This window comes from Microplitis mediator, chromosome 10, assembly GCF_029852145.1.
Source record: "Microplitis mediator isolate UGA2020A chromosome 10, iyMicMedi2.1, whole genome shotgun sequence".
Lineage (NCBI taxonomy): Eukaryota > Metazoa > Arthropoda > Insecta > Hymenoptera > Braconidae > Microplitis > Microplitis mediator.
Window position 1 is genome coordinate 19,063,121 of NC_079978.1, and position 25,880 is coordinate 19,089,000.

Genomic DNA, 25,880 nt, shown 5'->3' on the forward strand with positions numbered 1-25,880 from the left:
TCTCATAAATTTAGTATATATTCAATATATTTTCTAATCAAATAGTTACACCTATAGATTTTAATATATACTTGTTTAAAATATAATAATATATAATGTATTATTAATAACAATGTTGCAATATAATGCTAAGTGTTAAAAAAGTTTGTGAATGTAATTGTGATACTAATTATATTAAAAGTTTGCATTGAAATATATGTAATTTGTCTACTTATTTGTTAGTTGAATCTTCATGAGAATTAAAAACATTAAATAGTTCCACGAATATGATTCCAAGAACTAGTTCCTTTTCACTCCGGAAACGTTCCAGGTTCAATCCGGAATGTTCCCGGAACTACCCACCTCTATTTTAAATGGTTACTGCTCCTGTCCTAAGTAGGACAGCATAGTAAAGCCGGACCATGTTGGCCACCTGACGAGTATTGGAATAAACACATGCAAAAATTACTATGGTCATCGTAAAATTTACAATGGTTACATTGATTTATGATGAAATTGTTGAAAATTTTACGATGACCACAGAAATTTTCGCATGTATTTACTCCAATACTCGTCAGGGGGCTAACATGGTCCGGTTGTAATTTAATTCACTCGTCATCATTACCACCATTGTTTGCACAGTTGACCAAATTGGGAAACCTCATAAATTAAATCTCCTGCTTTTCCACTCTTTACTATAAATATCCCTTTCTGTATTTGGATATCATATGATACATTCATTGGTTTTTTTTACTTAATATTTATTACTGTGGACTATTTTTGTTTTAATTTTTATTGGGAGGATTATGTCATATAGTATTTTTTAAAATCAATCAATGCTATTATAACTCGTCGATAAGCTTAAATTTTTTTTTCCACCCACTAGAATTTAATTACATTTTAAACTTTGTGATGTAATAATGAATTTAGGTCGAGTTTTCATCTTGACGTTTAGTGGTAGTCTGGTATCACTCAACACTACTCGTCTTAAAAAGTTATGCGAAATTATGTTCTTTGGATGACTATTAACAGTTTATGTTTTGGTTAAATCTTTAGTTAAGCCACTGATCTTGAGCAACAGAACTATAATACGTTGTTATTACAAGATTAAGTGCCACATCTGGTTCTCATATGGACTGTTTCTTCTCCGTTTTTTTTCTTTTCTACCATTTCTTGTTGATACAGTTTATACTTTTTAAATATATAAAATACAGAAAAAAAATTTTAATTAGAGGTTAGAATATTTTATTAAAAGACGAGACTCTTTTACACAGTAAAAAATATTGTGTATCTGTGTTACAAACGGTCCGTGTTAAATTTTTTGTGTTCAATCAACACATTTCACTTTGTTAGTTTAAAATTTTAAATCGATTTACTATTTAACACTTTAAAAGTGTTACTTAGTACAGAAATTGTAATGATCAACATTTATTAAGTGTTACTTTGGAAAATGGAAGTGAAGTTGACATCTTATAGATAATATTATAAAGAACTAAATTGGCTTACTCTAAAAGTCAGACGTGAGTTTTTTCTATCATGTCTCGTTTATAAGGCACTAAATTTAAATCAAAAGCCATTAATTAGTCAAAAATTGCATGTACTTGAGCCTCGCTTTCATAGAGGTGAGGTTCGCCAATATTATCGAGTATTACCAAGCTATCATAGTGTCAATTACGAGAAATCGTTCTTAGTATCAGCGATAAAAACTTGGAATCAATTGCCCAATTATTGTACGCCTTAACCTATACTAAATGAATTCCGTATCTCTTGTTATGAGAATTTTCTTAACTCAAATGCATCTTAGGATAAAGATAATGTTTATATAGTGAGTGCTGTTTTGATTGCTCGGGTCAAAATATCTAGCCTCATCAAACCCAAGTAAGCCTCAATCCAGCCTCACTGAGTAAAGAAAGCACTTTGAGCCTCAAATGATGTTCAACAATCATCGATGATTCTCAAAGATACTCAAGAAACCTCGATGAGCCTCAAATGAACCTAGTACTCGATTATGTAATTTAAATTCGATTAGTATTATATAGGTTCTTTGATCATCATTTGAGGCTCTTTGATCACCATTTGAGACTCATTGATGCTTTTTGAACATCGTTTGAGGCTCAAAGTGCTTTCTTTACTCAGTGAGGCTGGATTGAGACTTGGGTTCGATAAGGCTAGATTGAGGCTAGATATTTTGACCCGGGTGAGCATCATATTGTCATATTGTCAATAGGTTAAAATATTAGGTTTATTATATTTTATTTAAAATCTATATACTATACTTTGTAATTATTGTATCTTTTTTGATGGCCGCAAGTAGTTTCGACTACATGGTCAATAAAATAAATAAATAATAATAATAAATGATAACATTTTTTTTTGTTTCGCCACTGACTCATAAAAAGTGTTAAATTCACTGCTCGTATTAACCGAATTTCGTGATGAGATTTTAACACAAATTTTGTCAAAAATCATCACAAATAGTGTATTCAAAAATAACACATATTGTGGGGATCGTTTCTAACACAGAGATTATGTAGATTTTAACACAATTTTCTTACTTTGTATTGAAAATCAAGACATTGACTTAATAATAATTTTTATTTATTAAATTTAATGTAATTTGCTTCAAATTTTGATTTTTAAATTAAATTTAAATTAACGTATGACACAATTTAATTATTCTCAAAACGTATTTCAAATTTTTATAAACGTTGCATATATAACATTTTTTATTATACATATTCTGATAAGAATAAAAGATGTTAAGTTTTATTAAAATTTATAGACTTGTTTGTCTGATGTATTTACAGCAAATAGACTCTTATCTCTTCACTCAATAACGCCGAACATTAATGACTTTGTCGTGTTCAGAAAACACTTTTCATTACCTAAATTAATCCTATTTTGTTTGATTTTTTGTTTTTTCACATTCAGTTAACCTCAAATGTTGTTTTAATTGATAAATATTCATTCCATTCAATTAAAAATGTATGTATCTATAAATCGAATAGAATTTACTCTAAACTATTAGACTTATAATCTATTGCAAATAAAAAAAGTAACAAATTATTTTATTAAATTACTAGTAATTTATTCATACAAATTGAGCTCGTAATGGTTTAAGTACTAAATTTATTACTTAGGACGTATCAATCATGATTTTCATTTCATCATTTCAATATGTTTCATAAATAAGACAATATTTACATTTTTTTTTCTTATATTTATTTATAATTAAATGTGTAAATTATATAATATATGATATTAATTCTTATTACATATATTACGTTTTGCTGTTTGATGATTTTTATAGTACGAATTAAATTCATTTTGAGTTCATTGACCATTTGCAAGGACATTACGGTGACACAGTTACGGCTGCATTTTACATTTAACTTTATATAACACAATCGACATAACTTTTTTTTTATCATTATGTGCGTAGCAAAAATGTATGAAGATAATAGAAATATTAATAAATATAATGAAGTTTTTTTTTAATTGTTATAAATATTACATTTTATTTAATAATTATCATTTTTGAACATCGTCATTACAGCCTTCTAAATCAATACGTAATTATTGAGATTAACATCGTTAATCTCTTTGCAAAATGTATTAATTAAAATCGATGTGATTTAATCAGAAGGACTATTTATAAAAAAATAATGATAACAATAAATCATATCGAGTAATTAATAATAATTTTTGAAATATTTAATTTTATAACAACAGTAACACGGTAAGAAATATTTTGCGGATATCACTATGGCAGTATGGGCTCGAACGCCATACTGTATGGTATCGAAGATTTTTATAGGTTATAAAATTGTATGCATAGATGATTCGACCATTGCGGGGATAGTAATTGGCAATAGTTGTCGCGGACGCCGCAATGTCAGTATGGCCGTTAGGCCCGTGAATTGATTTTTCTGAAAAAATTTTTCCGGTCCCGTAGACCCAAAAAATAAAATAAAAAATTTAGAAAAATTTTGTCTCGAGCTATTTCTTATGATTCCGCAAAAACCGTGGCTCAAAAAATTATTTTGCTGGAAGATCTTTAAACTAGAGATTTCAAGCTTCAATTATGTACCTGAAGATCGGAACGCTTTTCGCGAAACGAAAATCAAAAAACAAAATAACAAGTAAAAAGTCTACTGGATCTAGAGTTTTGAAATGTCTCGTACACGCGCTAGTATGTCAGCTGAAAATTGCAGGCCACCCCCAACTACCCGTAAGCAGTCAAATTACATGAATTTTTCATTTTCGTTGCGTGAAAAACGTTCCGATCTTCAGGTACATCTTCAATTTGCTTTTTTTATTTTTTCGATACGATCATTTGTCACGAAAAGACAGCCTTCCAAAAATTACTCAAAAATTTATAAAATTTACTTGTTCCTTTAATTTTTTGGATAAGTGTATTATGGTAATAATGGTTACCATATATGATGGTAACAATTACTATAATATTATAGTGATGATAACTATAATATATATGGGTGCCGTTCCTATCATCGACATTTCAAAAAAACCGGTTATGGATTATGGGAACCATTCCCATAGTATATTGTAATTGTTACCATAAATTTATCTCCATGTAAGACCAATTTCCAATCAAATTATAAAATACGCAGTATCAAAGATCCCGTGTAAAAAAAATTCGTTCTAAAAAGATTCTAAAAAAGTTCCGCATGTGGAACTTCTAAAAATGAGACAGATTAGAACTTCGAATGGAATTTTTTTGGAACGTTAGTAATTTTGATGGTAAAAAAAGTTCTTCTGAGCAAATTTAGAGTAAAAAAAGGACGTTCTTTGAACTTGTTTGGAAATTTTTTGAAAGGACGTTTTTGGAAAGAAGTTCCAGAAACATGCCAAAGAATTCAAAAATCACTACTTTTGAATTTTTGATACACGGAAAGATTGGAACCCGACTGGTTACAGTTCTGCACATCACTCAGTCAGGTTCCGCACAGTAATCAGTGTGGTGCTGCACCACAATCCGGCATTTTTTTCCAGCACCGTACTGAGTCGGGTGCAGAACAGTAGCCAGTCAGGTTCCAATCTTTCCGTGTATCAAAAATTCAAAAGTAGTGATTTTTTAATTCTTTGGCATGTTTCTGGAACCTCTTTCCAAAAACGTCCTTTTTTGACTCTAAATTTGCCCATAAAAACTTTTTTTTACCATCAAAATTACTAACGTTCCAAAAAAGTTCCATTCGAAATTCTAATTTCTCCCATGTTTAGAAGTTCCACATGCGGATCTTTTTTGGAATCTTTTTGGAACGAATTTTTTTCACACAGGGATTTTAATTATTCAAAAATAATGAGATTAAAAAAATTTTTCATACAAAAATAAACTAAAATCTAATAAATTATGATGCTTTAATCTCTGTCACATAATGCGTCGTTAAATGCGACAATGTTTAATTTATAAATAACCATATCAATTTCCATATTTTATTTTCTCTGCTGTCAATTTTTATCCATTGTGTTATTCGCATTTATACTTTCATTTCTGATAAATAAGTATAAATACACTTATAATTTTATATTATCATTTATTAATGCATACCCAAAGTAGTGTTGATATTAAAATCGTTCATGTACATTCTCATCCACACACGCAACTGATACACGTGTCTCTACTAAAGAATTATTATAAAAACATGATGTAACAACAATGAAGATTGATGCTTGCAACCTTGGATGCATTCAAAGATCGACGAACCCATATATATATTTATCATTTTTTTTTTTTTTTTTTTCTTTTTTTCAATTTATTAAACTGGAGAAATTTACAATACGATAATGAGACAGTAAACTAATTTATTAATACATTTGATACTTGTTGACCTCTAAATGAAACAGGCTCTCGTAATCTACACAAGTGTCGCAACTAATGTTAATAATAGGAAGTAAATTATTATAAAATTATTTTTAAATGAATTTATAAATAATTTATATTTTCATTTATGTTACAGACTCACGGGTACTTTGTGGAAACTTTTTTACAGACGACTCGGGTGGATCATATTTCACGAGTAATGTCATCGCATCCTTCGTATCTAGATAATTTTCTTAAAACTCAACAATTTATTCTACGGGGTGATGGTCCACTGCCCTTTGTCTATCGTCATTTAATTGCCATCATGGTACAGTATTTATTACTTTATTTTTTTGTCGTATTACTACTAAATTTATATCAATTTACACGTACAAAAAAAAAAGACAATGGATGATAACAAATAAAATAGCCGTTACAATAAAAAATTTTTAACTGTTCAATCAGTAGATTTACAAAGTCAAAGTTTGATTGATTAATCAAACGTGTTGTGGTTTTAATAATAGATGTGGCATCATTGGAGAGAGTTCTAAGAAAAATAAACGATAAAGACTACACGCGTACGATCTATTTATAATAAACATCATTAATAATTATCAGTTTTTTTTATTGATCTGTTTTGTTTTCTTTCATTCGAAAAAATTAAACGCATATTATTATGAACGCACTCTACTCTATGACTTTTTTTTTTGATAATGGTATAACTGGTACACTAGAACTTAACAAACAATATGTCAGAGTTTATCAGCAAAATATATAGTCAACTATCCGTCATAAGTCTGGTTTAGATGACGTAGATGATTTTAAATGTTACGTGAACGTTTACTACATGCGCCAATATCCAGATTTTTCTAGTGCTTGTAGTGATAAAATGAATATTTCTTACAGGCGAATTTTATGAAAATCTAGTGTGGTAACAGTAACATGAAAACATGAAATATTGTAAAAATTACCGATAATATAGAAATTTTGAAAATACATTGACCAGACTTTACAATGCGCGTTGTACTTTTGACAGAACAACAGATTGAATTTTTTAGTAAAATAGGGGAGGCCGTCCGTATGAAAATAACATATATGGTCAAAATATATGTAAAAATATATGATAAATATCAGAAAATATATGTGGCTAATTTAACTATATTTTCTGATATATTTTTTTTTTATATTAGAAAATATAATATTCATCATATACGAGTCCGTATATGTTTAGCATATATAAAATATATATGTCAATCATATACAAAAAATATATTTTTATCATATATGAAAATATATATTCTTGTCATATACGAAAACTATATTTTTCTCATACATAAAAATATATATTTCTATCATATACGAAAAATATATTCTGATCATATATAAAAACATATATTTATATTGTGTATGGAAAAAAAAAGTTTCTTATTCGTATGACCAACTCCAATTAAATTAGATATAAATTTTAATATACTCTTTAAATTGCAGTTAAAATTTTCAAAATTAGTTAATTTGATGCGAATATATATACCCATATACATATACATACACCGAATAAAATATATGCTTAAATATAACAAAGAAAATATATGGTTTCATATATAATATAAATAACATGCTACCATATATTTCGTTTCATATAAAAATTTTATATTTTTTGAATATAAAAGGAAATATATCAATACAAGATATTATAAGGTAAATGTAAATGTATATATAGCTTAATATAAAAAATATATAAGTTACATATATGGAATACATATATTTACTACTGTATATAATTTTATATTAAATCGGCCAAAATCTCTATGTGATTTTTTATAATATACATTATAATATATCATATATTTTTTTGTTGCAAACATATATGATTTTATATATTTTAACCATATATTGTTTTTTCATACGGGCGGGGCGCTACGGCCCCCTCAAAAATTTTGCAAAATTTTTTTTTTCCATTTTCGGTCAAATCATGATACCTCTGATATTTTGAAGATTTTTTAAGCTGATCTACGATATCTGGGGCAAAATGGACTTCCAAAAAGAAATTTGCGACAGAAAAAATTTTTTTTTCTCTAAACTGAAATGAATTTGAAAAATTTATTGATTAAAGCTCTTTTAGGTCAACAGATTATATTGTGGTTAAAATCAAAAAATAAAAATTTCAATAAAACTGGTTACATTAGCTAGATAACTTTTTTTTCTAATAAATTTGAAGTCCATGGAATTATAAAGGTACGGAAATCGTATATTTGTGGTTAAAATCTTTTTTTTTCAATGAAAAAATAACAAAAATTCTTTTTAAGCTTTTTTTGGAGAGGGGCCGTCGTGCCCCATATTTTTTTTTTTTTTTTTTTTTGAGTTTTGGTAAAACCTCAACGGATTTGCTTAAGAAAGGACTAAATTATGTTGACCTATAGATTAAAAGCCATAAAAAATAATTACCGGCTTAAGGGGGCCGTCGTGCCCCGGTCTCCCCTACATCTCCCATCTCATAATGATTCACTTATATCCAGCATAACTTGTTTATTTAGATACGGTATTTACTTATTTGTACCGAAACGAATATTATGACGCTAGTACAATACTGTATACCATGACTATCTAAAGTATTGCTGTTATAGCAATACTTAAAAATAGCTGACGGTAGATAGCTATATTAGCTTTGCAGCAATGCCATAATAGTTATCTAAAGTATATTTGTTGTCGTATTTTTATCTGTCAATCTATCGTAATTCTCTCTATATATTAATTAACCGTTGTCTAGGTGAAACATATTTGTAGTACAAGATTCGATATAACTATCCACTAAAAAAAATTTTAACTGAGATTAACATATGGCGTGAATTTAGAATAAACAAGATTTATAACATTCTCGTGTTGAAAAAATTTCAAATAAGTTCTAAATGTAGAGCTTCTAAATTTGAGATGGATTAGAAATTCAAATTTAACTTTTGGGAAGTTTTTATTTTAATCATATTTCTAAAAGAACAAGAATATTTTTGGTCTTATTTTTCATATAATGCATTCAGTAGCAATATTAGACTAATATTAAACGGGATAGTAAAATTTACTACATTTTTTTTCTCGCGTATAATTTTTTCTTTTTAATTATTTGACTTTGTCATAGAAAGTGGAGGTTTTAAATCAATATGAGAAATAAAAAATAATAATAATTAATGAGATAAAAAAAAAGAAATTGTAGGTATTAATTTTTAAAAATCTATTGCAGGCTGCTGGTAGACATCAATGCAGTTATTTAATAAATTTACAAAAAGGGGAATTTCTTCTTCAAGGCGGTGATGCCGCTTGGTTACAGGGATTAAAATATATTCCACAAAAGTTGCAAAATCTTTATGACATAAATAAAATTCTTGCGCACAGGCCATGGTTATTAACTAAAGCTCACATAGAGGTAATTAAAATATTTCATAAAAATTTCAATTTTTAAAATTATCGAATATTTTAATTAACTTATTTTTTATTTTTATTTTAATTATACAGAAAATGACCAAAGGCACAGACAGTTGGTCTCTTTCTGAACTTGTTCATGCAATAGTTTTATTGGCTCACTTTCATTCTTTGTCGTCATTTGTATTTTCTTGTGGAATTAATGAAGAACTTGACTTGGTTGCTAACTGTCAGGGCAAAGAAAATATTCAAGCCAATAGCAATAATGTATCATCTGCCAAAGAAAATATGGTCAAAAGTCCAAAAAAGATTTCAAGTAGTGATAGCACGACTGGTAAGAACAAATTTTATTCAACATTCATTAAAAACTATTTATAAAAAAATACCCGCTCGAAATCTACGCCGTTAAATAGCTACCTCTGGCGGATCCAAATTATGGTAATTACCGTAATTTGCCGCAATTTACGGTATTCGGAAAAATTGCGGTATTTTACGGTAAGCGTGCAGTATTTTACGGCAACAGTACGGTATTACGATCGTAATTTTTCAGTAAGAGAACGGTAATTTACTGTAAAGTGAAGTATTGCTCTGTAAAAACTCTAAAAATAAAAAAAACGTACGGTGCTTACGGTAAAAAAAGCCGAAAATTACGGTAAGTTATCGAATTTTACTGTAATTTTCCTAAATTATCGCCTATTACTGTAACTTACCGCAAATCTGCAGTAGAAATGCTGTATTTTACGGTAAATTGCGGCAATTTATCTTAATTTACCACAATTTACCGTAATTTGAATCCGCCATTGATACGCAGGAAGAAATTCGGCCGCCAAATGGATCCGAATAAGGTAAATTGCGGTATTTACCGTAAATTACCGCACTTTGCCCTAATTTGTGGTAACTTCTGGCAGTTTTCGAGAGCACAGTAATTTACGGCAAATTACGGAGCCGCGGTAAAATGTCACTAACCGTAATTTGCGGCATTTTTACGGTTAACAAAATACAATACTTTGTTTTATGGTAAAAATGCCGCAAATTACCGAATGTTACCGTAATTCTCTTAAATTACCACCTACTCCTGTAATTAACCGCAAATCTGCCATAGAAGTACCGTATTTTACGGTAAATTACGGCAATTTACCGTAATTCGGATCTGCCAGGGATGCACAGATAAAAATTTGACCCTCTAGTGGATCCGAATAAGGTAAATTGCGGTATTGACCGTAAATTACTGCAATTTGTGGTAATTTCTGGCAGTTTCAGGAATACAGTAATTTACGGTAAATTATGGCGCCGCGGTATAATAGGCTAGTAACCGTAATTTGCGGCATTTTTACGCGGATCAAAGTACAATACTTCACTTTACGGTAAAATGCCGTAATTTTGTCATAAATCCATATACCGCATTTTATCGTAATTCTTTCGAATACCAAAAATTACGATAATTACCGTGATTTTTTAGTAAGTACCGTAATTGACCGTAATTCGGATCCGCCAGGGATTGAATCAAAAATTTGTTTTTCTTTGAAATTGGAATCTTGTTTAGTCATTCTGTTTTTTAATTCGAAAAATGTTCACTTGCATGGAAAATTAAAAATATTCTTCATTTAAACATATATTTTTTATAAATATAAATCTTATCATTTTGAAATAAATAGATAAAGTGCATTCGCCACCTCCTTCACCAAGTATAGTCGGTGAACAAGAAGTTGGGGTTGTAACGTTAATGGAACGAATGAGATATTTGTCGGAAAACTCAATATCTACACTTCCACAAGAAGAGCTGTCAAAAAGATTCAAATCTGTTGAAACACAATCTGCTGAACTAGAACCAGCTCAAGAAAGATCAAGTCCGCCTATTAATTCCGACATTGAACCTTTTGTTAGAGAACCTGAGTACATATATCAAGACTTTGCCAAGGTAAATTATTATTTATCTACTCATTTCTTACTCTGAGTAACAAAAATATTTTGTTGACTTGTAAAGCAGAAGAAGTGTAATTGACTACTGAACAAAAGTGGGGGTACAGGAATCCTTAGAATTATATTCCCCTACAGCCCTGTAGGCAGACTCATAACCCTAGTAGAAATGAAATCGAGTTTTTGTCAAATAACTGGCCAGTTTTACTAGATATCCAAGAGAAACATGGCGGCTTTCAAAAAACTGTCACTTTAAAATTTTAGGTTTCGAGGTTATTAAAATTATCAGTTCCTCGGAAAAATAAAACGATTTTTTAAAAAATACCCAGACAAATTAGAAATTAATTCAAATTAATGTATCTTTCTCGGAATTACTCCAAAAATTTATATGCAATAGATAGATAAATCTAACCTGAAGCAAGGATATATAGATCAATAAATAAATATTGATCCGCATTGACAGACATTAAAAATTAATTAATTGAAATAAATAAATAATAACTTAAAATAAAAATAATGATTGACAAACAAAATTACTATAAAATTTATTTATTTAGTCTTTCATTGACTTTAATAATCAAACTTTAATTTATGAATATTAAACTATAAAGACGGTAGCATCATTATATTTCAAATATAAATGTAATTAATAAATCATACTTAAAAATTAACTATAATTAAAATAATATTTTTATATATATCATATTATAAATAGCATAAGTAATTAAAATAAAACAATAGCAATTTTTAATATAGGTTAAGGAGGTTCATCGGATAACCACTTTTTTTACAATATCTTTCAATTTTTAAATACAAATACTTTGAAGTGTCCTATATACGTAGGAATTATTTAAAATAGTCCTTGTGGTACTATATTTTGAAATATTAACAATTAAAAATCGTACATTTAACATGCATTTCCTATGTTGACCGTAGGTAGAGTGAGAATTTTATTAAATAACAATCATACTTTTTTTACAACATTTTTTTAAAAGTTGAAAATTATTAATTCAATTTATAACAAGTAATTTTTTTCAATAAAAACATAAACGAGCGGTATTCATTTTTTTTGTAATTATTTTTTAAAGTTTGTTACTTTTAATAATTTTCAAGCTTTCTCCCATAACCTGACAAGTGAGAGATAGTGACTTGGCAACGTTGCAGTGCGCGGGAAGTTTAAAACACAGTAGAAGCCCAACAGATTTAAATAATTATAAAAACTTTACGGATATAGGTTAAACATAAGGTTACCGTATAGGGAAGGGTAAATATATATTATATTTAAAATAATAAAAGGTATAAATTATAAATAACTGCAATACAAATATTTATTATTTGTTATCTCCAACTATGTATAACCTCGAAATTATTCAAAACACTTTCTACAACACATGCTCAAGGGGAAAAATATTCCAAGTTAGAATGCAACGTAGCCAAGTCTGAGAAAAGACGCAATGGGATCATTTTTATACTTCTGCGCATATAAGAGGATGCACAAAAGTGTACTGTATCTCAACCACTTTTTATTGTACTTAGAATGTTTTACACGAGAGAAATCGTTCTAAAAGTTGCGAACTACTGCTACCGATGAACCTCCTTAAAATAAAAGAATAGCAATTTTTAATATAGGTTAAACAGGACAAAACTAACACACACATACACACTAGTACAAAAAAAATATTAGTGTGACCAATGTGTACGCCTTAGTTGTAGATGGCGGGATTTCTAGTTTTTAGCCGGGATCTCTGGTCAATTACTGGTTTGAAATCGAGTAAAGTCTAGATTATTTCTACTAGGGAACGCGACTCGACTGTATTAAAATATATGATTTGAAGTTCGGTAGAATAATCATCATTTAATTATAAATTAATTATCAATAAATTTTATCACATTTTTACATAAATGATTGTCAATATTTAAATAAATAATTTATATATTTATAATGATATCTAAATAAAATTATCGTGATATCTGGATAAATATATAGATAACTGTCTTAACTGATTGTGTCATAAGAGTGATAATTTAAAGATAAATTTTTATCATTAATTTCAAAGATTAAAAAAAATATAATGACGTTTATGAAAAAATTAATTATTATGATAATTTTTTTCTATGTTCTCTATAAATGTCAGAACTTAATTTCTTATCACGATTTATTATTTTTCAAAAACTTTCAATGTCAATTAATTAATAAATTTTCACCTGTTCAATTAATAAAATACTTGACGAGACAAATTGTTGATAAATTTTGTATTGATGTTAAAATAAAAAACTCGTTATGATGTTGAACGTAAGCAAAAATAATTAACACATAAAATAGTCTTATTTATTTGTATTTTATAACTTTAGCGAGGTCAAGTCAACGATATTCCCACGTTCCGAACCCAAGATTATTCATGGGACGTTCATGGTTTTTCTCTCGTAAGTCGTCTTTATAACGAAGTGGGAGGACTTTTAGATGAAAAATTCAAAACAGCTGCTACTCTTACGTATTACACGATGGGTACTCATGATAAAGTTGATACTTCACACTTCAGACGCGCGATATGGAATTATATTCAATGTATGTTCGGTATCCGACATGATGATTATGATTACAATGCCGTCAATCAACTTCTTGAACGCAGTCTGAAGACGTTCATCAAAAATGCTGTCTGTTATCCTGAACGTGTTACGAAGAGAGATTACGACAGAGTTATGAAAGAGTTTAAACATAGTGAGAAGGTCAGTATTTATTTATTTTCATTATCCTCTGGTGGATCCGAATTATGGTAAATTACTTATTTACCAAAAATTACCGTAGTTTGTCAGAAGATACTGCATTGATGCGGTTAATTTGCCGCAAATTTTTGGTAAATTCCCGCATCTTTACCGTAAAATACATTAAGTGACCGTAAATTACGGAGTTTTGTAGCAGAATACCGCATTTATACGATAAATTACGGAAATGTAGGGGAGAGTGGGGTCAATTGAACCAAGGGGCAATTGAACCAGTAAGCTTAAAAAATCGAAAAAAATTGAAAAATGAGTCGTCCTCTTGGAAATATATTTTAATACACTAAACCTCAGTCTGACCAAAATTTGGAACCAATATGATGATTTAATTTAAAAAAATTCAAGCTTTTGTGTTTTTAGGCATCTGAAATTTTTTTTTAGCTCTTGACAAAGTTTAATAAGTTTTTAATTTTCAAATGTAATCTTAAAATTTTTTTTGTAATACCTTCTTTCATATATTAGTCATAAATTTCTAACTTTACATCTAGTAAAATAGTTCTTGAATATTTTTTTTTAAACTAATTATTTCAATAAAATCATATGGGGTCAATTGAACCAGTACTCTCGGGGACGGTTGAACCACACGAACCACACTGTGAGCATCAGACATGCGCGCGCATCTTGACTGAATGTGAAAAAAAGCTAAACTAACCAAGAAAAAAAATAATTATATTGACAGAAGTTGTAAAAGTGATTGTTATAACATATAATGTTATATAAAATAATCAATGTTATTAGAGGTATTGTAATATCAGTTCTAAGCTGTAATGAATAGTAAATTATTCATTAAAGTCATTCGTTTGTGGTTCTAATACTCTTGGTTCAATTGTCCCCGACTAATGGTTCAATTGCCCCCGCAAAGGGGACGATTGAACCATTTGATGCAGTTGTACAATTTCGTATTTATTAAAAATTTTCATAATTTGTTAAGTTACATGCTTATGAGAAATGATAGTCTATATAATAAAGTATAATTACGTAAAAGAAAAGTTATTTTGCTTTTATTCATCTAAAAAAAAAAAATGTTAAAGTATTTTTGGTTCAATTGACCCCACTCTCCCCTACTTTAAATTGCAAGAAAATACGGTAGTTTATCGTAATTTACGGTATTTTTACCGTAGACACGGCACCATACTTAACTTTACGGTAAGATGCTGTAATTTCGCAGTGAATTTACACATTTACGCTGAAATGCCGCACTTTTGCGTAAACTACCTCCTGTACTTCCGCAAATTTTCGGTAAATTACCGCATCTTTACCTTCTAAAATACTTTAATTTACCGTAAATTACGGAGTTCTGTAGCAGAATCCCGCATTTTTACGACAAAATACGGAAATATCCTCTAAATTGTGGGAAAATACGGCAGTTTATCGTAATATGCGGTATTTTTACCGTAGACACGGCAACATACTTCACTTTATGGCAAAATTCTGTAATTTTGCAGTGAATTTACACGTTCACGATAAAATTCCGCACTTTTACCGTAAACTACCCTTGTACTTTCGCATATTTTCGGTAAATTACCGCATCTCTACCGTACAATACTTTAATTTACCGTAATTTTCGGCATTTTGTAGCAGAATCCCGCATTTCTACGACAAAATACGGAAATATCCTCTAAATTGTGTAAAAATACGGCAGTTTTATCGTAATTTGCGGTATTTTTACCATAGACACGGCAAAATACTTTACGGTAAAATAAAGGTATGGTTAATTCACCGTAAATTTGCGGCAATCCTGCGGTAATTTACCATAAACGTGCAGATTTACTGCAAAATTACGGCGTTTTACCGTAAATTGCCGCAAATTACCGTCGAATGCGGCAAAGTTTCAGTAAATTTCGGTAATTTACCGTAATTAGATCCATCAGAGAATCGATTTTACTTTTTTTAGGAAATAATTATTATTATTATTATTTTTATTTCAGGTTCATGTGAATTTGATGATTCTTGAAGCCCGTATGCAAGCAGAATTACTGTACGCCCTGCGTGCAATAATGCAATTTATGACCTAATTATAATTTCTACCTGTGTCTACCTGAAAACTGGTCAGTTCGATTATTTAAATAATAATGTATTATTGCCAATAGCTTCGAAATACTTTACACAGTAAAAGCTCTGACGATCATTCAATGTGAAACAAAAACAAATTACTCAGGTAATTTTTAACGAAGCTACGCTACAAAGTTGACACAAATGATGACATCATTTATCCATTTTAAATATTTATAGATAATAAATATTATTAAGATTCAGTTTAATGGAATTAAAAATAAATTTTTGTATCATCGATTATTAAATTATTAATTTAAGGATCATCTCCACAGTAAACTAAAGTCTTTATAAAATGAACGTTAATTCACATCACGATTTCTCTTATCGCAAGACTATAAAATTTTGAGAAATGTAAAAAAATAATTTATATAAATTTAATATTTATTTTTTTGAAATACAAAAATTTTTTTTAATTCCAGTAGACCGTAATTTTTTTTTTATTTTAACAGTTTGTCTGACATTTTCTTGTAATGATTCATATACTTTATTTATAAATATATGTTATTTTACACCCGGGAAAAATAATTTAGATCTACGGAGGGTAAAACTAAAAAAAATAATTATCAAACTGTTAGAATACAAAATTTTATTTAAAAGATTTCGAGGTTTTGTGGAAAAAATTTTGGAAAAATTTTAGGTCTAAGATCAGTCGATATCGATGTAAATTTTAAATTTGAAAAATTAGATCTATGATCTAATGAGATCTCATTATTTCTAAATTATTTTTTGTTTCTGGGTTGGATTAATTTTGAAGGCAGAATTTATTATTGATAAGAAAAAATGACAGCAGTCTTTTTTACCCGTGTAAAAAAAAGCCGTTCCAAAAACGCCATGACAGTGAACTTGAAAAATTAAGAAAATTCTGAACATTTTTGGAATTTTGAAAAATTCTTTTTTCATTTTTTTAGCAAAAATAATTTGAGTTGACAATTTTTTGGGTTTGAAGAATAAAAAATATGAAACGAATTACTTAGGAAGTATGAACATTAGCGACTCATACGAGAATTATTCAGGTATGAGGCAAAAAAAAAAAAAAAAAAATGATTTGAAAATATTATGAAAATTCTTTTACTTCTATTAGAACTTTTTGAGAAGCTCAGTTTTTTTGACACTTTTTGACTCGTTCAAAAATAGTCTAAAAAATGAGTAACTGGAACTAATTGTAAACTTTTAATGAGCTCACAAAATTAGCAATTCAAATTAATTTCACTTTAAAAATTCAAAAAAAAACAGAAACCCGTAAGAAATGTTCGGACTATTTGAAAATTTTTCATACTCGTGATTAAGTTTACGATTCAAAAATTTTTAACTCAAAGTGAAGAATTTCTCTGGCGGATCCAAATTACGGTAAACTATGGTAATAACCGTAATTTACGGTATGTGGACGAATTACGGTATTTAAGGTGAAAATATCGCAATTTACCGTAAAAATGCCACACTAGAGGTAAAAACGGTAATTTACGGAAAGTATGCGGCTTTCTGCGGCAAAAATGCGGTATTTTATGGTAAACGTACAGCATTTTTGCCGTAAATTTGCAGTGAGAATGGTAATTTACCGTAAAATAAAGTATTTTGCTCCCTAGTGGGTCTAAATTACCGCAAACTACGGCACCATGCGATATTTTTGCGGTAATTTATGGTAAACATGCCGCATTTTACCGCAAATTATGGAAATGTGTCGTGTTATGTCGTAAACTTCCACAAATTACCGTAAAATATGGCAAATTTGCAGTTAATTGCGGTAATTTATGGCAAACACGCGCCATTCTACGGCCAAACTACGGTATTTTACGGTAAGCATACACTATTTTTACTGTAAATTCGCAGTAAGAGAATAGTAATTTACCGTAAAGTGGAAAATTTCGCTCCCCAGTGGATCTGAATTACGGTAAAATACGGCAGTGACATCAAAATCACGGCAATGTGTCGTGTTATGCCGTAAATTGCCACAACTTACCGTAAAAAAGTGGCAAATTTGCAGTAAATTACGGTATTTTACGGTAAAGTACCGTAATTCGGACCTGCTAGGGCTGTAAAAATAAAAAATCTACGTAGCTTATGGTCAAAGTCTTAAGAAGTGGTGTAATTTTACCGCAATTTACCGTAAACATTCCGTAAATTACTTAATTGTGACAAAATTACCGTAAAATTTCCGTAATTTGCGGGAAATTTGGTAAATTACCGTAAAATTTCCGTAAGTTACTCAAATTGTGACAAAATTACTGCAAAAATGCCGTAATTTAGGGAAATTACCGTAAAAATTCCGTAATTTACGGGAAATTTGGTAAATTACCGCAAAAGTTCCGTAAATTACTTAAATTATGACAAAATTACTGTAAAATGACGTAATTTATAGGAAATTTGGTAAATTGCCGTAAAAATACCGTAATTTACGGGAAATTTGGTAAATTACTATAATTTGGAACTGGTAGGTTGTCTAAATTTCTCAAATTCACTGTCGAAATAATTGAGGAACGATTTTTTTTACTACGGTTATAAATATATTTCAAATAAAAAAATTGTTTGATGCCTTAAAAAGAACAATGGGGCTCTAACGAAATTGTAAATAAAAAAAATATGTATTATTAAATTTTTAGCGTATCCCTATCAGAATTTTATTGAGCTGTTCTTGTCGTGATTTATATTAATGATTAATCATAAATTTTAAATTAATAATTAATCGATTAATTCATTGTAAATATGGGATTTTTTTTCTTTCTTTACAGTGGATTTAATGTGTATATAAACTATTTTACGATGAATATTTTTTACTTTACAATGAGAAAATTAATTAATTCTAAAAATAAAAAAAAATCTATAAGAAAATAATAAATTATAAAAATATCGCATTTTAAAAAAATGCAAAATTAAATAAGATTTAGTTATTAGAATTTTTTTTCTTCATAATCAAACGTTGAACAGCAACATTGATAGTTTACACAAATAAATTAAAGTAAATTCGATATATTATTGCAGTCTGTTATTAATATAATGATACTTACTAAATGAATCGGAAAATGAATACTAATTAATATATACTGTGATTGAAAAAACCACCGAAAATATATAAAATAATAATTTCAAAGCAACAGATCAATAACGTAGCAGTTCAACGAATATCTATGCCTTTGATATTTAAATTCATATAAATTGAATACAGAGTAAGAAAGTATACCTACATAAATATGTAAAGAAAACTATGAACTCACAGTAAAAAATATTGTGTTAAAATATGACACTGAATTTAGTCGAGGTCTAATAATTTTTTGATTTTTGAAAAAAAGAATACTTTTAAAAATTGCACTTGTAGTTTTTTTTTATTTTCTACACGTGCATTTTTTTTTTTTTTAATTGATTTGTTGAAAAAAAATCAGATAGTTTCTCATTGTCTGTTAACTACAGGATCATGTAAAAATCAACACAATTTGTGTTAAAAACGGTCTGCACAATCTTTGTATTATTTTTTAACACAGACTATTTGTGTTGAATTCAAACAGAAAACTTGTGTTAAAATCTCATCTCGAAATTGGGGTAAGACGAGAAGTGAATGCAACACTTTTTAAATGTCAGTAGGGGCACAACACGAATTTTAACTTTTACATTTTATTTTTTCACCCTAGTGGATCCAAATCACGGTAAATTGCCGTATTTGACTACAAATTTGCCGCAATTTACGGTAATTTTCGGCTAATTTTGGTAGAATAAGCAACTTACGGTAATTTACAGTAATAAAATACAGTAATTTACGACAGCTTGTGGTAGCTTACGGTAATTTACCGCAATTCCATCGCACTTTTACCGTAAAATACCGCTGGGTCGCCGCAAATTAACGGTGATTTACAATACCTTTGTCGTAAAATACCGTAATTTACCGCGAAATGCCGTAACTTTTCGCAAAATATTGTATTTTACCTCAAAATACTGTAATTTCGGTAAAGATACAACATTTTATCGTAATTTTGAACACCGTTAATTACATAAATATTTAGCAAATATAATTTATATATTAGTTTGAGGTTATCATTAGTGAAAACAATCATTGTTCAACATTAAGGTGCCGTGACTGGTTACCCTCGAACAAAATAACCTAGATCAAAACAGCCGTAAAACAAAATAACCTGGAAAAAAATAGCTTTGTTATAGTCGTCTCGATGAAAGCTTGGGATTTTTTTCCCACCAGTTCTTTCCCCTACTACCATGATGTTAGAATGAGCGCATGCGCCATTTGAATTTGCGCATGTGCAAAGCTACCAAAACCAATATTTGAAAGGTGGGGGAAGAAACTGTGGAGGGGAAAAAATCCCAAGCCTTTATAAAATAACCAGATCAACAATAACCTCAAAAAATTCACATAGATCTATAACGATAAAATTTGTACGTGAAGGTTAATGTTGTTCAGATTATTTAGTAGCAAAGTTATTTTTATCTAGGTTATGTTGTTACGAGGATATTCTAGTCCAGGTTATTTTGTCGGGGTAATTTGTTACGGAACCCAACATTAACCTATTTTTTGACAGTTAACAATGTTCTCATTAGAGTCAAGATTTGAAAAAGTCACGTAATATTTCATAGCAGGCAAATAGTAAATTAATTAACTTTAAAAAAAAAAAAAAAAAAAAAAAACACATTTTTACTTAGCGAAAAAATAATTTTAACATTTCATCAAATAATTCGAAATTAGAACTAAATATTTTTTATTAGAATGACAAAAATTCCAGCTTTTAGTAAACAGTAAATTTAATACATTACTAATTAAAATTTTTAGGTTAAATTGACATTCATAAAATGTAATTTTCACTTTCATTTTTTGAATACTTTTTCCGTGACTATCGATTGAGTTTTTAACATAAATTTTGTGTTAATTTTTTCGTAACACTTAATAAATGTTGATAATTAAAATTTTCGTACTTTCACACTTCTAAAGTGTTAAACAGTAAATCGATTTAAAAATTTTAAAGTAACACAGTGAACTGTGTTGATTTAACACAGACCGTTTTTAACACAGATACACAATATTTTTTACCTTACAGTGATGACTGATAGATTGAATCATAACACGAATTATAAACTGATACTTTATATAAATTGTGACATGCGTATGCGCGCGAATAATTAAATTGCTTTAAAACCTAACTCTACTTATAAAAAAATTTCGGGAGCAAAATAATCTATTATCTATCAAGAGACCAATAGTTGACGTTTAAAAGAAACAATCTTGTCATTAATGGATTATTAATTAAAATTATCATCTAGTTGAATAAATAAAATAAATATATGACATTTAACACGCGGCACAAAGCATACACACTATTCGATAAATAAATAATGCTTGAGATTTCTTAGCTTCAATAAACTTATCGAATCTTACGTCTTTCAAATTCATTAATAATAATTATAAAAATTAACAATTAACAGTTGGAAGGAAATAAAATGTTACGATATAGTAAATTTTATTAGCAAACTCCAAAAAGAAGCTGTGTAACAGAATAACGACAAAAAAAAACGTTAACACTTTGTAGATATATGTGAATTAATTGTTAGGAGTTTGTCTCATTATATATTGACATATCAGACAGAATTATGGATCAGTGACATTTTGAATGCTAATTGTAGAGTTACTTCTTGAGTCTAGATTACGAATGACGAATATCTAATATATTTAAATCTTTCGAAAAAAAATTATCATGTAAATCCGAAACACAGTATTCAGTGATCGAAAATATGAACCTATTTAGATACCATATAATCATTTTTCTCTGTCCTTTTTTATTTCAATTTCGATGAATAAAAAAAAAATAAACTTTTGATATTAAATTTTTAAAACAGAGAATATGAGTAATTGATTATAAATTCGAATATTTTTTTATTTTATTTGGAAGCTTATTATTTAAATAATTTAAATCATGAATATTTAGTAGGATAATTAATAACATGATTGAATAATTGAAGCGGTTTATAGACTGGCATTTTGTTGAAAAAAAATTATTCATCACTTTTTTTATATAATCATTAGAGACTTCATTTATTTTTGTTATTTTTGATTTAATTCATATATATATATATATATATATATATATATATATATATATATTAGGGCTGTGCGAAACCTGTTCAAATCGAACCGAATTCTTAAAGAAGAACTTTTACGAATAATTTGAAATTTTCAAAAACTTACAAATAGTTGGGAAAGTTTCGAACATCTCGAATGCTTACAAATAATTTGTAGGTATTAGAAATATTCGAAACTTTCCCAATTATTTTTAAGTATTCGAAATATTTCGAATACTTACGAATAATTTGTAAAGTTTCGAACTATTCGAACCTTTACGAGTAATTCGAAATTTTTTAAATATTTTGAATACTTACAAGTAATTGGGAAAGTTTCGAATATCTCGAATACTTATGAATAATTCGGAAGGTTTCAAATATCTCAAATGCTTACGAATAATTCTTAAGTATTCGAAATATTCGAACCTTTACGAATAATTTGAAAATTTTCAAATATTTTGAACACTTTCAAACAATCGGGAAAATTTCGAATTATTCGAATACTTACGAATAATTCGGAAGGTTTCAAATGTCTCAAATGCTTACGAATAATTCGTAGGTATTCGAAATATTTGAAACTTTCCTAATTATTTCTAAGTATTTGAGATATTTCGAATTCTTACGGATAATTCGTAAAGTTTCGAATTATTCGAACCTTTACGAGTAATTCGAATTTTTTTAAATATTCCGAATACTCACAAATAATTGGGAAAGTTTCGAACATTTACGAATAATTCGGAAAATTTCCAAATATTCGAAACTTTCCCAATTATTTGTAATTATTCGAAATTTTCCGAATATTTACGAATAATTAGTAAAGTTTCGAAATATTCGAACCTCTACGAATAATTTGAAAATTTTCAAATATTTTGAACACTTACAAACAATCGGGAAAATTTCGAATTATTCGAATACTTACGAATAATTCGGAAGGTTTCAAATATCTCAAATGATTACGAATAATTCGTAGGTATTCGAAATATTTGAAACTTTCCTAATTATTTGTAAGTATTTGAGATATTTCGAATGCTTACGGATAATTCGTAGAGTTTCGAAATATTCGAACCTTTACAAATAATTCGAATTTTTTTAAATATTCTGAATACTCACAAATAATTGGGAAAGTTTCGAACATTTACGAATAATTGAAAAATTTTCAAATATTCGAAACTTTCCCAATTATTTGTAATTATTCAAAATTTTCCGAATATTTACGAATAATTAGTAAAGTTTCGAATTATTCGAACCTTTACGAATAATTCGAAGATTTTCAAATATTTTGAATACCTACGAATAATTGGGAAAGTTTCGAACATTTACGAATAATTCGGAAAATTTCCAAATATTCGAAACTTTCCCAATTATTTGTAATTATTCGAAATTTTCCGAATAATTAGTAAAGTTTCAAATTATTCGAACCTTTACGAATAATTCGAAGATTTTCAAATATTTTGAATACCTACGAATAATTGGGAAAGTTTCGAATATTTCCGAATAATTCATAAGTTTGAACAATTTGCACACCCATAAAAAAATATATATATATTTATATAATTCTACTGAAACAAATTACGCATCATTTAGATTTTTTTTTTAATTTAGCCCTTATATTAATATTACATTAATTATTATTATTATTAATAATATTATAATTTTTTATTTTAAGTAATTTTTTTTTTTGGTACAAAACAGTCCCTTATTGGCAGTTTGTCGAGCTCCTGCGGAGAATTCGCAGGACATATTTATAATATAGGAAATATGAACATGAGTACGTGGATTTATGGTAACACTTATAATAAATATGATAAATATATATATATTTATTTATATTAAGTAATACCATAAGACTTCGTGAAATGATCTCTTAGAGGGACTGAATCGACAAAAAAAAACTGTTATTGCAACACCGATTTCTTACATTTGTAGATTTTTCTTTTAATTATCATAACTACTATTAAATATATAAAGCAAGTAATGTTTTTTTTTTCGTTAATATTAACGAAAATTTTAATAAAAAACTACAAAGACGTGATTGAAAAACTAAAAGTAAGAAAAATGAATAATGCGTATCGATAAAATAATATGAGCGAGTCGTTGAATTTAAAATGTCAAAAGTATAAATTTATAAATCACTATTATTTGTAATAATTAATAAGTATAATAATATATTATTATCACAACTATGAACGTTAATAATGAAGATAAATATTTCAATGGTGATTAAAATACATTGATATATTATTTTGCTTAATGTAATTAATAAATATATGATATAAAATATTATATAAATAAGACACAATAACAATATGTCTGTAGTTATTTAAAATACAGACGGATAAAAAAGATTGCGTTAATATTTTTATGGGGTCCATCCATATTTATATATTCGAAATATTGTTTAAATATTTTTTTCTTGTACTTTGTTCTGAGTAATGAGTGTTTAATAATAATAAAATACACGGAGAAATGTCAAGTAAATATGCCTATGCCGCGTAGTAAAGGTTACGTTACTCTACAGTTTATGTCACGCCGCTCTAATGTGGCTGCTTACACAAACTATAGAGATGTAATTATTACTATTGTCATCCCAACACGAGATTGGACCTCGGGTATCTTCGGTTTTTACTCCCACTCTGTGCGCATGCGCAGTTCATAAATGTTCGGTAGTGGGGGCAATTTCCGAGGTCTATTCTCGTACTGGGACCACAATATGCTATAGGCATCTTTACTTGACACCTCTCCGTGTAAAAACAAAAAAAAAATGCATGGATAAGAAGTATAAGTCAGAATGTTAATTAAAGATTTGAAAAAAAATTAGTTTATTAGACAGTACACTATACATCAAGTGGAATCGATACAATACTCGATGTCATTAGAGGTGTACAATAGTTTATGTAATGAATGCACGAAAAAAACGCCGCTAGATGTCTAAAGTCAGCGATATGGGTCAGAGTTATAAAAATAATTTATAGTTGAGTCTGCAAAAGAATAGGCTTTCCCACCATTTTTTTACGATCAAGTCATTACTGCGCATGCGCGTTAGTGCAAAATCATGGACTTCATCATAGCTAAGTAGTGGGAGAAGCCCATTCTTTTGCAGACTTAACTATATTTCATTCCTATGAAAAATGTATACTTTGTTTAACAATATTCACTTAAAAAAACTCAACCCAATGAAAAAAAGTCATCTTTGGTGTCATGTCGTACCAATTAATAGAGATGTAAGATTATAAAATCCAGCTGACGTTGCCTTGATCTACACATGCGTATACTGGTTGATTACATGCGCATGCGCATGCGCAGTATAGAGATTTTGGTCATGTTAATAAGAGGCTAACTTCATAAGAGAGAAAGGTGATTAGTTATTGGCTTAAATTATTGAGTAGGGATAGACTCCGGCCATTTCACTAACATTCATTGGTTAACATAAAGATGAGTGTTTTACTATATGTTAAATCACTCTTCTGACCAATCAAAGAATAGTGTGTTAATATAAAATTTTATGAGGCTTTCAGACAGTCAGCGGCGTATTCTTTGGCATGAGTTACATAAAAATATTAAAAAGTTTTTTTTAAATTAAATGATATATTATCATGCAGCAATGCCTTGAAATATAGTCAAATATGTGAAGGCAAAATGAAGTAAAAAAAAAAAAAAATTTAAATTAAATATTATGAGGGTATGAAAAATAAAAGTAATTATTTTTATCTAAATTTTCTTCTTCGATTAAATAAAATAAAATATATTAATTGTAATCAATATATGTCACATATTAGACAAGTAATTGTGTGATAAATTCAAGTGATTTGAAGCCCTTCTAATATTAATATGTAATATAATGGTAAAGAGATTTAATATTAATCTAAGATTC

General features: G+C 28.3%; 1 protein-coding gene across 2 annotated transcripts in view; it reads left to right on the forward strand.

Moving 5' to 3' along the window:
• Positions 1–24,844, forward strand: part of LOC130675626 (sestrin-3) — a 202,021-nt gene extending 177,177 nt beyond the window's left edge. For both annotated transcript variants that reach the window (XM_057481414.1, XM_057481413.1), the window contains 6 exons: positions 5,958–6,128; positions 9,033–9,215; positions 9,305–9,545; positions 10,867–11,129; positions 13,481–13,855; positions 15,835–24,844. In XM_057481414.1, coding sequence (XP_057337397.1) covers positions 5,958–6,128; positions 9,033–9,215; positions 9,305–9,545; positions 10,867–11,129; positions 13,481–13,855; positions 15,835–15,921 — 1,320 coding nt within the window. In that variant the 3' untranslated portion in view covers positions 15,922–24,844. The remainder of the gene's footprint in view (positions 1–5,957; positions 6,129–9,032; positions 9,216–9,304; positions 9,546–10,866; positions 11,130–13,480; positions 13,856–15,834) is intronic.
• Positions 24,845–25,880: the final 1,036 nt, after the last annotated feature.